The 18,139-nt window shown below is 37.3% G+C and overlaps 1 protein-coding gene across 1 annotated transcript; it reads right to left on the bottom strand.

Annotated features, from left to right (window-relative positions):
- Positions 1-9,832: 9,832 nt before the first annotated feature.
- On the bottom strand, positions 9,833-10,411 carry LOC145981889 (uncharacterized). Its single transcript, XM_083115404.1, has one exon. The coding sequence runs from the start codon at positions 10,409-10,411 to the stop codon at positions 9,833-9,835; it is 579 nt and encodes a 192-aa protein (XP_082971530.1).
- Between the last annotated feature and the right edge of the window lie 7,728 nt (positions 10,412-18,139).

Genomic DNA, 18,139 nt, shown 5'->3' with positions numbered 1-18,139 from the left:
GCCACTGAGTAATGTGCCTCTGGTACAGGTAGAACTAAAGATATTACAAGATCATGATTTTACCACAATGCCATCAGGAGGCCCAAGATGAGAAGTTGAAGCGAGCTCAGCTAAAACTCACATATAAAGCATAAATTTCACCTTTTGAAATTAGTTACAATATCAAAGAATAAATACAGAATACATTTCTGTAATGAATACAGTGGTGTAGCAGTCGCAACTACAAAGTAGGGGGAGGGAGGGGTTAGGGCAGCCCATAGTGTTCTCTCTGTGTTTGATCCTGAAATTTTGTATAAACCCAGAAATTCAACAGATTCATTGACTAGGAAGACCCTTTTCTTTTTCAGTGAACTTAGTATACATATCAACAGTTTTAGCTACATTGTACAAGTCAATAGGCGCAACAAATAACTTCACAACTCTGTGTCCATTATTACTATTATTATTTTAATATGTAGGAGATGATTGAGTTGGTTTCCAGTCATATATCCGGATAATAAACCAGAGCATAAAGGGTCAGGCAGAGGGGCCCAATCAACTTCACATGTAGGGTCCCATCCAAAATGCCGAATGAACTTACTTGCTCCAAGATGGTCATCAATAAGAAAAAATAAACCTCATCTCATATCCTTATACATTGTTTGCCGGAGACTAACAAGAGTGTAAATGTAAACTGTCTATAGTTATGAATCCAGTAGGAAAAATCCGTTGCTCAACCAGTCTGTTTTTTGTTGCCCCATAAAAAACAATAACTTTGTAATTCATGAACTTTGCCACTAATATTAGTTTTACGTGTCGCATTTAAAATGTAACTTTCCACCAAATATTTTCAAGGAGGTCCCAAGGCTTTTTCACATTCAAATAAGAGCAAAGAAAATTTTCCACATTATCCACACTTGCTATGCGTTACACACGTTATTCTTGATTTCTAGCTATACTTTGATAAGGTAGTTGATTATTCTTTTAACTATTAAACACTTCAAAGGGGGGCCAAAAAACTCAATAGGAAACGAGGTCCAATGGGCAATTTACCCCTTCTCTATGGGCCAGTACTATGTATTATTTTGAATGATTTTGTGAAATTATTTTTTCTCCCACGTTGAAATTCTGTGGACATTTTTGCGGAACAAATTCTTTTCCAGTGTGTTATGATTTTACTATGATCTACTGTGTTTGAAGTGCAAATTCCTAGCTGGGAGTACACTTGGTCGTGTTTGGAGAAGGGATGTATGTATGGATCAACATGGAGACAATGCAGTCCTTATGCAAATCATCCTAACTGGGGAATGCTTAATGAAAGTTTTTTAATTGGAGGATGGCATTCCTTTCGATCACTGATGACACTGGTCTACATATGATTTTTTTTTTCTGCTGACTTAGATATTTTAACTGATTCTATATAATTTAAGGTCGCTGATTCCAAATATGTAGTCAGAAAAAGTGTATCACGTCACAATTTTTCACAAACCACATTTGAAAATTTTCACAATATTATAATACTGTGCTAAACTCCAACAATTTTCCATATAGATATCTGTACATAATGAAATTTCTTTTTCTGCGGACTTAGATATTTTAACTGATTTTACATAATTTGAGGTCGCTGATTCCAAATATGTAGTCAGAAAAAGTGTATCACGTCACAATTTTTCACAAACCACATTTGAAAATTTTCACAATATTATAATACTGGGCTAAACTCCAATAATTTTCCATATAAATATCTGCATATAATGAAATTATAGGACTACAAACATAGGTGGCGTAACTGATAACAGGTATTAAGTTGCATTGTTTCACAAGTCACATTTCAAAATTTTCAGAAAATTATATCCGGCTACATTCCAACAGCACTTGCAAAGAGATTGCGACGTAGTCAGATGTCCATGCAGAGTATCACGTCACGTTGTTTACAAACATACGCTTCTATTTTCTAAATAGGGTGTTCTTAATGGACAAAAAGTTTAGGAAATTCCGGCAAATTGATCAATTTGTTTCAACACCTGATGCCTGTACTTATGCTAAACTTAACATACACCACAGAATAGCACAACATGCATACCTACTTAGGCAAAAAAAAAAAAAAATGTTTCTTTGATTTTCTGGAGTAGGTGGCCTCAGGAACGTCACGCTGCAAGCACCAGCAATAGTCGGCCATCATGTTTTCATTCCATCTCCCCTGATATCGGTGCTCCATGGTTTTTATGTCTTGGTGGAAGCGTTCGCCCTGTTCTTCACTTACGGCACCAAGATTGGATGGAAATACATCTAAGTGGCTGTGCAGGAAGTGAAGCTTGACACTCATATTTACTCCTAACTTTTGAAACGTCACCAACAAATTTTCAACTAGAACCTCGTAGTTGTGCGGCCTGAAATTTCCAAGAAAGTTTGTAATGACATCAGAAAAGGCACACCATGCATCTTCCTCTGTGCGGTTCATTGTTTGTAAGAATTCTTCATCTTTCATTAGCATCCTTATCTGAGGACCATCAAAAATACCTGCTTTTACTTTCTCATGCGTCAATGCAGGAAATTTTGAGCAAATGTATTTAAAGCAAGCCCCATTCTTATCCAGAGCTTTTACATACTGCTTCACTAATCCCAACTTAATGTGCAGTGGAGGAAGTAACACTTTCTTAGGATCAACAAGCGGCTTGTTCTGGATGTTTTTCGCTCCGACTTCAAAACTTTTCCTGGCAGGCCACAGTCTTCGTACCCAATGTTCGTTCCTTGCTCGACTGTCCCATAAACACAAAAAGCATGGATATTTCGTGAAACCTGCTTGTTGACCAAGTAACATTAAAATGACCTTGAGATCTCCGCACACAAGTCAACTGTCATTTGCATACTTTATCTTTCGAAGCAGTTCTTTCATTGTTTCGTAGCTTTCCTTCAAATGTACGGAGTAGCCAACAGGAATGGATGCTAACTCATTGCCATTATGCAGCAACACACACTTAAACTCCTCTTCGAGCTATCAATAAAAAGCCTCCATTCTTCTGCATTATACGTACATCCCATAGCTTCAATTAGTCCCTTAACATCTGTAAAATAGACAAGTTCTTCGTCCCTTTGAAAATATCTTAGATGCCTCTCTCTGTCCCGATACATGAAGGTTGTTCCAGACGCTAACATATTTCTTTCCTTTAGTCTACACAGGTCCTGCATACTTTATGAGGTGCCCAGGATTTATCTTGGTCACCCAATTTAATTCCGAAATATGCACTATATGCTTTCCTTACAAAGTCAGTAATATTTGTCCTTTGTTTTGGGGTTCGAATGTTCGAATAACTGATTGAAATAATATTCATTATAATATTCCATGTGCTGCCATCTTGTGACATCTTTACGGACTACGTTGTTTCATTGCTCTAAATATACATTCCTAATATTAGATAATTTTCTATTTTCCTCCGAAACCTGACGTGATAGAAAAAAACGGATTTAGGTTTGGGATTTACCACCCTCGAATTACTAAAAAACAACCATCAGCCTCCAGTCAGCAAAATGGACGTAGACCAGTGTGATCTATTAAAAAAGCAGGTTTTGTTTCATGAAATGTCTAAGAATGTTCTGTGATAAATTGAAAATAAATTGTATCTTTAAAATTATGATTAATGATATCGAAGTTCACTAACATTAAAATAAAACTCCATGTCCTACTGGTAACCACATTTTGGGAATCAAATCCTTTCCTTTGGCTTTTCATTGAGTGATGCATTTTCAGTCAATAGAGTCCCAATAAACTCTCTTACCTATCTTTCAAGACTAGAGCGTACTTTATTATTATTATTATTATTATTATTATTATTATTATTATTTTTTGTTGATTTCAATGGACCTTGTGATGCCGTATGTAGATGTCTAATTCAATCCCCAAAATAGAAATGGTAAGTTTGCCTGAATATATTAGTCAGTATTAGGAGAATGTGAATCTTGGTATGGCACAGCTTGGGAATGGCTTTGGGAACTGAAGCCGCACCAACCTCATTGTCGAAAAGAGGAGTATTTACTATCTTTAAAAATTTTCCAAAACAGTATTTTTTAATACTTGTTCATGTATGTTTGTAACCTAAATGATAATGAACTAAATATTTCGCTGCGTGAAGCAGGGGTGCCTACAGAGGGAAGGGGGGGATTAATATAACATTCAACATTTATATATTTTTCTGAAATATATCTAAAAAAATTACATCTTAAATGCACCATATTTAATCCAATAGATGAATAAAAGAAAGTAAGAAAGTACTTAGGAACAGGAGTACTTCGAGGTGGGTTTGTGGTACTCATTGCTTCCACCCAACTTGGGGGAGGGGAATTTCATGATGGAAATTTGACGTGAACAATATAGCATTGGACACAAGTAACCATTGCTACTATATAAATAGCAATTTGTAGATTTTCAAGAGAATTGTAAAGGATTATGGGGGGGACTTTCCAACTATTACATATTAGACCTTAAATTGACACATGGATTCTGGAGAGGATTGAGAATTTAACATTGTGGGGTGGACAATATTGAACTCTTGAATATCAGTGTTAAGCTTTAGATTATGGCAGGTATTTTAGTTAGGGGGATTGAGTGTTAAATTGAAGGGGTTATCCAATTCTTGTATATTATGATTGTCTTAGACTGTTGCGAAAATTCTGGTGACTGAGAATTTTTTTTGTTTTGGAGGAAGCAACATCCACTCTTCAACATAAACAGCAAGTCTAAAATTGACACGGAAGTTTTGGTGGGAGGATTGAGTATTAAATTTAAAGGGGTAGATATGAAGCTCTAGATAAAGTGTTAAATCTTAGATTGTCAATGGATTTCTATAGTGAGGGAGAGTTCGAATATTATATTTAGTGGACTATATTTAGCGATGTGGTGAAAAGAGAAGCTGGAAAAGAGTAAATATCGCAGGATCCTAAGAAAGTATTGACATCCTATTAAATTAATATTCTTGAAAGCCTGCAAAGAAATGGATGTAAAAATTTTCTTACTCGCTTCGCTCGCATTCTCATGTTATTGATTTCCTGTATGTTGTGATAGTTCTACTAAGTGTACTTCATATAGTAACATCTTGCACGTTACCCAATTAAACAGAAAAATAAAATTAAATAATATCAAATTCCTTCGCATTTCTAACATCTTGTTGCATGGCAATTTTACTTTAAGACTTAGTGACATTTGCACTAAAGATAGAATCCACGAAATTATTGGTATGGATTACTAAAATAATTATATTTAACCCAAGAAGACGGGATGAGTTCATTGAAGGAGGAACCGTATTAAACTCTTGCCCTGAGCTTAGGAATTTCTAGCTAAGGTTCTGTAATGTCTCGTGAAACAATGATTCAATCGGTCACACAGCTGCAGCATGTTATTTGATTTGCCCAGGTTGAATTTTCTATCTTAAGTGGTGTAACAACTTCTGTTAAATACTCAAATTGTGGGTATTATAAATCTCATAAATCTTATTCTCCATTCCCAAACACTGTTTAAATAAATATTTATGTAATTTAATTTATTACATTTAACCAATCAATGTGCTAGCTTCTGTTATATCGAAAATTGAACAAGTAAAGAAATATGGACAGTTTAACATGGTATTGTATTCCAATAAACATCAATTTACTTATTCATCCAAACTGGGGAGGATTATGATGAGAAATTTTTGGGGAGGTAATTCATCCACAGTGTTGGGGTGATGAGCATCCCTGCCTAGGGAGGAGGGCAGATCAAGTACAGTGTTCAGTAAAGCTAAGGAAAAACGTTACTTTCAATAGACACACTGTCGTAATAAAATACTGTCTAGGGTTATTTTGCATTGGTTATTATATGGTTTGAGTAAACGAATGGCATGATTTGGGGGAACGCATGATATGCTTTGGACAGGAGGACGTATAACATGATTTGGGGGGGGGGGGATGCACCATTGGCCTTGGGGGGAGATGGGCACCCCTGGCATGAAGCCTCCCCCTCCTCCAAAAAATGATTCCTGGATGCGCCACTACCTTTATGCTATAGAAATGTCTGTTCCAGTTATTTATCAGATTCATATCATCCTGATTTCATTTTTAAAAAGCTAGTACAGCAGTCAGCCCACAAGAAGATCCCCAAATGAGGGGAGATGGGGTGCAGGGTTAAAGGAAAAGACCCGTTCACTTGCAGATTATAGGGGTAGCAGGAACTCTTCCGCTGCGGCCAGTGTCTTTGTGGGAGTGGATTTGTGTCAGTTACACAAAGCACGAAGCATATGTCTCCAGCAAAAGACTGTTGCTTTCCTTCAGTGTACAGAATATTTTTGTATTGCTTATCCTGTATATTATTTATTTATTTCAAAGAAATATATGAAAATGACTTGCATTCACAGCACCTATTGTAACATTTCCAGCATATTATTTCTGACTATGCAAGTCCAGAAATAACATCTTGACAGCAAACAAAAAAAGCAGCTTTTCCTATCCAGTGCTCGTCTCAAAAAATTCCAGTTCAAATCGAGTCATTATTGACCCACAACATCCACTTCCTAAATCGATTTTTTGTTCATAATCAACACTAACTTTCCCTCTGTATTACAGAGTTTGTGGGGGCAGCTGTTATGCCACGGGGTGGGGATGTTACAGTGGATAATCACTGAATACAAACACTACATTTCCCTTCTTTGAAACATATCAGCAGTTATTAGAACGCTACGTTTTAAAAGTAGCTTGGCTACAGCTACTCTTCCAAAATGTAGCTTCGCTACAGCTACAGCTACATTTACCGAAAAGTAGATCACTACGCGACTCCTGTTCGCTACTCGCTACTTTTTGTGCTACTTCTGCATATAAAACTTAAAAACAAGCACATGGATATGCAAAAGAAGTCCCTAGTATGATAGTTGTACTTACTAGAAAATATATTATGTTATTTATTATCATGATTCCCACCATTCGATATTTTTTATAGCAGAGTTACTTCAGTTACTTATTTTTACTATGGTGTTTGAGAATAACATACCTATGCAAGTGGCATATCAATTCAAACTTGATACATGAATATTGCAATTAGGGTGTTACCCAAATTAATGATTACAACTATGCACAAATAAAATTTGGTAGGATTATGTATTTATGTTCACATATCAAATATTTTTCTTGAGAATAAATATTTCATTTTTTAATAGACTGATATGAAGGCAGCATATGAACGAAAAGTACATATTGGAGGGTAAACCATGCTTTATAACGATCATTTATCTTATTAAATATTCCTGCTGCTCACGTAGAATATTAACGAAAAAGAGGTCTTACACGTGTGCATGTTGTTCTCATTGTCATATCAAAATATTTCTGTGACTGATGACTCTTCAAACGTTCATTGGAATTTATCATGTGTACAGAAATTAATGTGTTGTGCAAAATGGGAATAAGATAAAAATGTGATATTCATCAATTTTATCTTCTTTGCACAGAATGTTAGTTCGGGAGGGGAGGGGGGGATATTTACTCGAACCTTGGGAATAGGTGGGGGTGCTTCTAATGGTATTAAATTAGAAACACGTGGAGCGATGCTTTACGTAAGTTTTCATGTTGGGATTGCTTCCCTGAAGACACAGTGGAAATTGTGTTGCCTTGTAATCAAAGGCTCTAGGCTCAATACCCGGCGAAGGCACATAGTGGTTCGGATCCAGTCTCGATCAGCTTATCTATGCATAAAGTGGACTCAAAACCAAAAGCAGGAAAAATGCCTAGTTGGGAGGATGGGATCCTCCTGCTCCTCCATTCCCCACACTGGTCATCATCATTCTTCCTCATTCTCACAATTAGCCGAAAGTGGCAAAATGTGACTATAGATAAGAGAATAACTAAATAAACCATTCATCCCAATTGCCATGATTAGTAAAACTTACAGAATAGCTATGCAAAAGTAGGAAAAATACATAAATTTGAAAGCAATGTATATTCACTAAAGAAAATTGTCGATTCTGCAGGAAAGTAAATAACTCTGACGTACTTTTTACAGTATGATAAAATATATTGAAGAAACTGATGTGTAGGACCCGAGTGATCTAAACGTAACATTAAAAATTGTGAACAAATGTTATCACGACCATAATAGTAATTCCAGAAAGTGTATGTCTATCGTTCTCATAACAATAATTTCTTGCTGGTGAGATCCTATATACTGACAATGATCATTGCTGTTAACGTACTGAGCCATTGATTGCTTTGTCAGTGTAGTCAAAAATAGATCACTCGTTTTTGCACTGCAAGTTGTGTTTTACATAGTAATTATTGACATTTTGTCTCTTACACCATGGATATCCACAGTATTTGTTCCAGGGCTGGCACAAACGAGGTGTTTCTCCCCAAAATAGCGATGCAGCTAAAAAGAACGTAGCTGTTACCAGGAATATATTCATATGTGTCAGTTAGCTATCTGGACATTATAATTATTCAGATACTCATGAAATACATTATGTAGATATATATTTTAATATGCAATATCAAGATATTTATAATCTAGATTATCTGTATTTCCATGCAATAGACTGTTTTTATGAACCTCCTGGAAATGTAAGCGTTATTGTCGATTTTTTTAAATGCTATTACGACATTCAAAATTTACCTGAAAATGCTGAGGAAAAATGTAGCTATAGCAAAATTTTTGCTACAACTACACGAATGTAGCATCGCTACAGCTACACACTTTGTAGCTAGCTACAGTAGCGACGCTACAAGTAGTGCGCTACTTCCAACCACTGTATATTAGCACATTCTAAATTGCTTTCTGAATTATTGAAATATCAGTGGTAGTGTTGAAACTTCTACAGAATATGCTTTGCAAGCCTTCTTTGTTACAGAAACAGATTGAAATTTTGAAAATACAACTGCCAAAATGATTTGGTCTAAAACTACCATATTTTTTCATGGGAACTTTCTTACACTTAGATTTCTATGTGTCAAAATTTCAGTTTTCAAGTGTCCATAGATATAACCAGTTCAATATTTTTTAAACAGGTAAATACTTTTTTTATATATAGATTCCTGATTTACTGATTTGTTTAGCATGTTTTATGAGCAAGTCACACCACATAATTTAATATTTACTGAAAATCAAATGACTATTTACAATATTTTATGTCACTGATTATTATCATGATAATCAACACTAAAGAATTCTCCAAATGTTACAATATAATATAACATACACCTTTTCATGTTGAAAGTCAAATGTAAAGGTATCTGCATAATGTCATTAATAATAATAGTAATTTACTTAGCAGCAATGAGACCTACAGAAGCACAAAGATGACTCCTCATTCCACTCACATGCAGAATAGATTTAGGTCACAGACTATATTTTACACACACAAATAAAAATCAACAGTATTGTGAATGGCATGAAATAATTTATTGTTGTTAGGTGCAAATACAGGGTGGGCCAAAAGTCAGGTGACAGCATTGTCATAGGAAAGGCTGGTGTGTTGGAGGTCCACTTTGGCCACGTGTGATGTTTGAGGGGTGGGGCCAACCCAAGGACACATGTGACCACCCGGGGGGCCATCTTGGAATCCGCCATCTTGAACGCAACTTAGGTTTCTTAAATGGAAACATAGGCATGTGACATATGATTTCCAATTGTTTTTTCGTCAGGAGTTCAATGCCGCAAACCGCTTTGTCCTATCGTGAACCTTTTCCTAATTATGGCCTGTCTTTCCTTCTTTGTGTCTCCTCACAACACATGCTCGAAATGACCAGCCTCGTGCACAATGGTTTGTGCCACATGCCTCTTCCAGTCCTCATGCACAGCCAGCAATGTCTCCGGACGCACAGCAGCACAGGCATTCACAATCCGCTACACCAGATGCTGTAAATTCTGGATTTTCACGGCGTAAACCATGGCCTTGTGGTGGCCCCACAGGTAGAAGTCGAGAGGCGTGAGGTCCAGTGACCGTGGGGGCCATTCTACCGGTCCCCGTTGCCTGATCCACTTCCCAGGGAACTGCTGGTCCAGGTAGTCCCGTACACAATGTCCGTAGTGGGGAGGAGCTCCATCCTGCTGGAAGAACGTTGGATATGAACCGTCCTCCGACAAAACAGACGGAAAAATCTCCTCATCCAACAGCTGTTGGTAGTGGTCGGCGTTCAGCGTGCCGAAGATGAAAAATGGGCTAATGATCATCGTGCCAAAAATACCACACCATACCATAACCTTCTCGGAACCAACAATCCGCGATGCATCAATCCAGTGTGGGTGCTTGTCACTCCAGTGACGGTGGTTTTGTTTGTTCACTTCTCCGTTTACGTAAAAAAGTGCCTCATCTGAGAAGAACACCTGCAAGGGGAGATCCGGGTTGGTCTCCAGTTCCTCCGTCGCCCATTCGGCAAACTGTACCCGACGGTCAGGATCGCCCTCTGTCAGATGCTGGTGCATCTGAATTTTGTGTGGGTGCCACTTGTTTACGGCAAGTATCCTCCGTATCGTCGTTCGGCTAACTCCAGATTCAAGAGCGATACGTCTGGTGCTACATTGATTGATTGATTGATTGATTTGGTGTTTTAAGTCCACTTTATGCACAGTAAGGCTAATCGGGACTGGACCTACAGTTTAAAGTGGGATCCGAACCACTTGTGCCTCCACCGGGTATCGAACCCGGGACCCCTTGATTACAAGGCAACAACGCTACCACTGCGCCATCGGGGAGGCTACGTCTGGTGCTACGTTGGGGGCTTTTGGAGAACGATGCGAGGGCAGCGACAGTTGTTGCCTCATCTGTTGAAGTTTTCGGGCGACCACTGTGTGCTTTATCGGCCACAGATCCAGTCTTTCGGAATATGGTGATGAGTTTGGCCACATCATTGTGGGAAATGGGCTCCCTATCGTGGTGTAATGCATTAAACTCTACAGCCACCACACGTGAGCTCCGATTTCCACACATGAGGATGATCCCCACACGTTCTTCGGTCGTCAGCACCATTATTCAGTTGGTGATACCTGCATAGATAAAATGGGCCATAATTAGGAAAAGGGTCACGATAGGACAAAACGGTTTGCGGCATTGAACTCCTGACGAAAAAACAATTGGAAATGATATGCCACATGCCTATGTTTCCATTTAAGAAACCTAAGTTGCGTTCAAGATGGCGGATTCCAAGATGGCGCCCTGGGTTGTCACATGTGTCCTTGGATTTGCCCCTCTCCCCAAACATCATATGTAGCCAAAGTGGACCTCCAACACACCAGCCTTTCCTATGACAATGCTGTCACCTGACTTTTGGCCCACCCTGTACAATCTTAACAAACTGTGTACTCAAATGAGTGTAGAATTTGCTCATTTTCTTTTCAGTATATCGTTCCTTTCATTTTTCATGGTAGAACAGAGTTCACACTGTGGCTTACACTGACAATACCCATCAGGCATCTTCCTTAAGGAATAAAGTATGACAAGATAAAAACAAACATTGAAGTAGCATGATACTTGATCTAGTATTTATAACGTTTTGTGGTCATCAGCTGAATACATTTGAATCATCACCAATCCTAAGATACTCAAATCTTTCCATGCATGGATCTGAGTGTCAAAATTCACACATGAAGTTGAAGGACCTCTTTACCTAAGCTCAGGTTTTCATCATCTACACAAGAGCATACCTCCCAATGAAATGCATCTAAGTGTGTGAAGGCACACCTGCAGCTACATATTCCTTTGAGCCTTCAGTAATCTTACCCAATGGTAAACACTATATTTTAAATGGGTAGCAGGAGCTATGAAACAGCCACTACTCAACTCTTCATAATATTTCAAGCTTGTTTGTATAATCACCAGCAATAAAAATGGGACACCTTGAAATACTCGCTACCCTGCAAGGCAGTGTGAAAAGAAAGACAGTGTCATCCATCCATATGTACACTCACCGGCAATAAAAATGCGACACTTTTATCCTGAAATACTTGCTTCACTGCAAGGCATTATGTGTGTTGCCAAAATCTATGGCGGTAAGTCAATATTAATAGTAAATTTTCAAGGGCAACTTCTACCACTACCCTAGAATTAGGCAACACACATAACGCCTTGCAGTGAAGCAAGTATTTCAGGATAAAGGTGTCCCATTTTTATTGCCGGTGAGTGTACATATGGATGGATGACACTGTCTGTCTTTTCACACTCAGCACATTGACAAAAATGTTCAATACCAGCTGACTGCCTACTCTGTAGATACAATTAATTTAATTAGGTTACTTTATATCTTGTTTCTTCCACTTTTGGCTGATAGCAAAAATGTCTGATAATATGGTGAAATTCGGGAAGAGACATTCACTAAGAGCACCCCTGGTGCTGTGCTAACCACTCTGCCACAGATGTTGCCTCCTTATGAGCAGCGCTACTCCTATTTATATTGAGTGTTACCACTGGTCTTCCCTAGTGTGTCATGTAAACAGACATTGGGAATGCACCAACCCAATACATTGCACCACAAACAAAATACATACATAATAAAAATATACAATATAATAAAATATGAATTGGCTTATAACCCAATAGTGAAATTTCAGTGCCCATGGTAACATTGTAAAACATCGATCCTATCTTTGAAGCAAATCAGAACCAATTTTCAGATAGTTATAAACTACAAATTCACAATAATTGTGCAGCACTGGTGTAATGAATATATTATATCTTCATTAGAATCACTCAACTTTTTTATTATTTGGTTTATTTATGAACAATGAAATACAAATGTAAGAGGTAAAGTTTCCCAAGCACATAGCACTGTACTATGTTGTCACATTTAGGGGATGTGGAGGTAGGGCCCCACACATTCTCAATCTCTGCCATTTTGGAAGTGGTGGGATCAGGAGCAATGCTCCTGCTGCCTTTACCTCCCAAGTACCCATTTATTTGAGGCTAGGTGAATCCCAGAGCCACTTTTTCAGAGACAAGGCTGGTGAAAAAAATCTAACCTTTAGATCACCTATCCTGGGAATCAAACCCAGGTCTTCGGCATGGCAGTCAGATACTCTACTGTCCAGACTACCGTGCCTCTGAAGTACACCTGTGCTTTTCTAGAATTATAATTTTTTAATCAGGTGGATGAATGAAGAAATAATTTTGTGGAAATCAAAGATAATTACAGACAAATCTGCTGTAAATTTAAAAGCAAAGAAGCATATCATCAGTGTGAGCTATACTTCAATTTTTATTACAGATGGTTGCCACTGTATTACTCTATTACCTATATTCCATTACATCTCAAGTTTTAAAAGATTTCTTGTAAACATAAATGTTCCCCTTTCTTGTCCACATTTCGTATGGGACAGAAACAGGGCTGTATTTAGGATCTGTAGACCCCTAGGCCGAACCTGTGGTGTGGGCCCTACCAGGAAAAAATTTTTTGAAAATAATATTTCAATTGAAAATAATATTTTAATTTTAAAAATAACATATTGTAATTTTAAGTAAACATATTAGGCAATTTTTTTGGAAATAATATTTCAACTTAAAATAATATTTTAATTTTAAAAATAACATATTGTAATTCTAAGTAAACATGTTAGGCAAATGCAAGATAAAAAAAGAAATGTAACAAACAAGCAAATTTTACTTATATTTAATTCAAATACAGTACTTTCCCAAACAATCAGACTTAAAATGAAAGTGTCAAATAATCTTGGTTGCTAATTGGTTTGCGCCTACACTTCATACTAATGAAGCTACTTATCATATATTCGTAACTTAGTTGTATTAAAATATCACTTTCAATGCTGAGCAAAGCCAAAACGTTGGGCCTGTCTTCTAACATGGAGGTTCGAAGCCTGTTTTTGATCAACTTCAATTTTGAAAATGACCTTTCTCCACTGCTGTTTGTGACCATAAGTGACAGGTACATTCTTAGAATAACCTCGATATTAGGAAAACAATCTTTGATGTTTTTTGTAGGAGGAGTTTATACATCCACCTCTCCTGACTAATGATGACTTTTTCATTTTCCTCATCATCTTTTTGAAACTCGTGGTTAAAAGCCTTGTACTGAATCAGTTAATTTCCCAATTGATTGTCTAAGTCATTGTTATATGTTTCTACTGTTTTGAGCTGCTGCAATTATCTCTTCATTATTAACTGTATCCAACTTGTTGAGAAATCCAAAACGGGTATCAACTAGTTTGTATGCCTCAAGCCTCTGCCACAATGAAGATTCAAATTGATCTATGACAGGAAGAAAACTCTGGGTTCGAATTTTTTTTGATGGAGCCAGCTCAACTTCTGGATCTTGGACACAGTCAAGAGGTGCCAAACACATGTTTATTTTGCGCTTGCGCTGTGTTTCATTTCACTTTCATACTCAGTGCAATCAGCTAACTCAGCAGCTTTCACCTCATATTCTTCAAAGCTATCCCGTTTTGTTCCTATGAAGCTTGTTAGTGATGTCAGTGCTGAGGCGGCTGTGTTCACGTCCAATCTACGGTTGTGCAGAGTGTCACTAGTTTTGTTTACTTGTCCCAAGATGATATCCCAAAATGCTGTGTAGAGCCCTGTTTCCATCTTTGACATTTTATTATGCAAACTTAGAGCAGTAACACGTGCTTGTCCTGAATCTTCTTTGTCCTCTGAAATTTCAAAAAGTGCATTTTTTAATTTCTTTATAGCCTCGCAAGAGGGCTTTTGTAACATCTGCTCAGCATGACCAATGTGTTGTTGTTGTTGTCCTTTTTGGCACGAGAATGTGTTTGTCAGTTTCTGCTTTTTTCGAGCAGTCGGTTAGAACTTTATATCTGTTAGTTGAAGCTGTAAAATATACATAAAGTGCTCCCAAAAAGTCAAAAAAGCTTACAGCACTCGGCAGCAGCCTACACTGCAAGATTGAGTGAATGCCCAGCGCAAGGTACCCATACTGCTAAATTATTTTCTGTCAGTACCAAAGCTTGAAGCCCATTATACTTTCCGCTCATTGAAGAAGCTTTATCATAAGACTGACCATGGCAGTTCTTAATATCGATGTCATTCTCTTTCAAAAACTTGCTCAAGCCTTGAAACATATCGTAAGCTTTGTGGCCTTGGTTAGGCATGAATGTTACAAATCTTTCAACGGGGATGTGTTCCTCTAAATATCTGAAAATCAAAGTAAGCTGAACAACGTGACCTTCGTCTGGATATGGAATAGTACTTTTGACTGCTTCATTCGAGAGATAATTTAATTGAAAACTCGCTTGCCAATTAGTTGCACAACTTCCTCGTAAATCGTCGATGATAGGTAGTTTGTGATACCACTTCCACGTTTTCCAAGGTTATTTATGTGATTGCTTAATAACTCGTCATACTCTGCTATAAGCTCCAGTAGTCCCAGGTAGTTACTGTTTCCTGGTGACCCAAGTGTCTGATTTTCACCTCTAAATGCTAGACCTCTTTCACTGATAAAAACTATTTTTTTATTTTAGTCTATTCAATAGCCTTGATAGCCTGCATGGACAGAAATTTGAGGATACAAAACAAGTCCATTTGACTGAACTTTTAGGGGTAAAAATAATGTATTGACACCACAAGGCACGGACTATTGTCCCTACTCATATGAAGAGGAGCAAGCCAAATGATTTTTCCCTATTTGTTTTCTTCCAATTGGCTACCTGGATTAAACATTATGGGCCAAGGCACAAAACCTTTTAAAATAACAGCTCAGCATTTAGGAAATCAGCATAAATTTCACTGTTGTGGTGCACGTTCTTGTCACGTAAGTAATGATGAGAGATCTTGTGTGTTTATCTATTAATATCAAGAATAACAGGGTGTCCACCAAAGTAACATTCAAAATTTTTTTACCTTTCTTGCATTTAACTTCCTTATTTATTCAACCCCTACTTATGTAAAGTTGGAAATTAACAATTACGAAAATAAATATTTATTTAATGTAAAACCCCTACCAAAAGACCAGTTAAGATGAAAACTGAAGCTGTATTTAACAAGAGAATTGGGCTTCTTTTATCTATTAATGCATCTTGGACCGCATTTGGCGGACTAGTGAGGCTCTGGTGTCTTTACTCACACCAGTATAAACTTACGAAACAAAACATTCTTGAAGGTAATTATACACTCACAGACATCCCTCCAACAACAACACCGAGATCTAGGTATCCTCATAGATTCAAAACTCACTTTCGAAAACCACATCTCAACCATCACAAAAAAGGCAATGCGTATGCTAGACCTACTTTACAGATTCACTGAAATCTGCTTGTAATACTCCAGAATCACGTAGATATGTTGCAGATATCAAATTATTACATAAGATCATTAACTTCAGATGTAACATTCCACTCCACGAACTCTCTCTCAGAGTGCCCAGACATAAAACAAGGAAACTTTCCACACTCCAACTCCCAGACTCTCACTCATACAACGTTCATTATTCCATAGGCTACCGAACCAATTCAACATCATCTCAAACCAAGTACATATATTCAGTTCATACTCGTCTTTTATAACCAACTTAGGAAAAATTGTACATAAGTAATGCATTGTAAAAATAATCAGTTTTACCTTGGTACTGATTTGGCTCCTTCATTTTATTTTGTGTGTGTCTTTTTAACACTAGTCTACTATTTTACTGTTGTTTCTTTCCAGTTTAAAATGGCTTCTGCTGTACTGGAAATTTCAATAAATAAAATAAATATGTGGGGCTCCCTTGTTATTGTCTTGCCACCATCCATCCTCGTGTTTGCGATTAGCCGAAAGGGGCAGAAAAGTGAAGTAAAATAAACTAAATCAATCAGTAATTGTAAGAGCAAAAATTCTTGACGAGTATAATTTCTTGACTTTTTATCAATTTTTTCACCTACTTGTTGATTTCTTTACTTTCATGATTTTCTTGACTGGTAGACACCCTGAATAACATGTGTACTGTGTTGGAAAATACCTGCACCACATCATGAGATTTATGTGTGTTTACAGGGAAAAATGAAATGAGAGGGATTTCTGTACTTCAAGATTGATTGATTGATTGACTTGGTGTTTTAAGTCCACTTTATGCACAGTAAGGCTAATTGGGACTGGACCTACAGTTTAAAGTGGGATCCAAATCACTATGTGCCTCCACCGGGTACCGAACCCGGGACCTCTTGTTTACAAGGCGACGACGCTACCACTGCGCCATTGGGGAGGCCTGTACTTCAAGAGAAGCTTTGTGTTCTCATATGTGAAGAGTTACTATGCACCACAGAGGATGCAACAGTTTTACATCTTCCAAGTAAAACAAACCAAATCAATCAGATGAACATTAAGAATGGAACATAGACTTTTGTGTTTCATACAACCCCTTCTTCATTTTTTATTGATTGATTTGGTTTATTTTACTTCATTTTTGCCTAATCACAAATATGAGGAAAAGTGATGATATGATGAAATTGATGATGGGACACACACACCCATGCCCAGTCCGGGATTTGAACCTGGGACCCCTAGCATCGTAGCATGCTGTGCCAACCACTTTGCCACAATAGCTGGCTATTGTTAATCTTTTCCTCCTCTGTTTTTGGACACTGTTTTCCAATCTGCACCACTGCTTCGGAGAAGTGATTCTTCTCTCAGCTTCTTCCTTGTGATTGCTCACCACAGAATACCTTTTGTAAAAACTTCAAAACTGACAATATATCCACCTTGAATATGTAGTCTCTACATCCTTGTTATGAAGTTGACATCAAATTTCTATATAAAATCATAACTGAATCGTTCACCAGTGATTCAATTTCTTGAGTACACTTATGATCAACTTGAAACATTTCCACAACAAGGAATTCCTCATACAGTAGTCCTTTTCCTATAGGTTTCAGATATTTGCAATAATTTACTTTAAGTAAAGAAATGCATGCTATTATGTTTATGTATGTGTTCAATACTATTTATTTCATTGACCAAATGTTGTCCTAAAAGTTTGGTTGAAAAACATAATAGTTTCTATATTCAATTCCTGATGTTAGCATTTCCTTCAATGATAACAGTATTCATTTTTAGTTTTAAAAACATAACATAGAAACCATATACGAGGTGTGGCAATAAAACTTCCGGACTTATGCTGTAACTCTTTTATTGAAAAAAATCAGACAATCGAAATGTTGTACCCTTCAATTTAGTCCCCTCCTCGATCCCTACTCCACCCCACGTGGATCTTCCAC

Source organism: Lepisma saccharinum, chromosome 1 (genome assembly GCF_977018435.1).
Source record: "Lepisma saccharinum chromosome 1, izLepSacc3.1, whole genome shotgun sequence".
Taxonomy (NCBI): Eukaryota; Metazoa; Arthropoda; class Insecta; order Zygentoma; family Lepismatidae; genus Lepisma; species Lepisma saccharinum.
This window is presented reverse-complemented; position numbering and strand designations above follow the sequence as displayed.

What these genes read in the sequence shown, in the direction of transcription:
- LOC145981889 (XM_083115404.1), bottom strand. Translation starts at nt 10,411, where the DNA reads ATGCACCAGCATCTGACAGAGGGCGATCCTGACCGTCGGGTACAGTTT.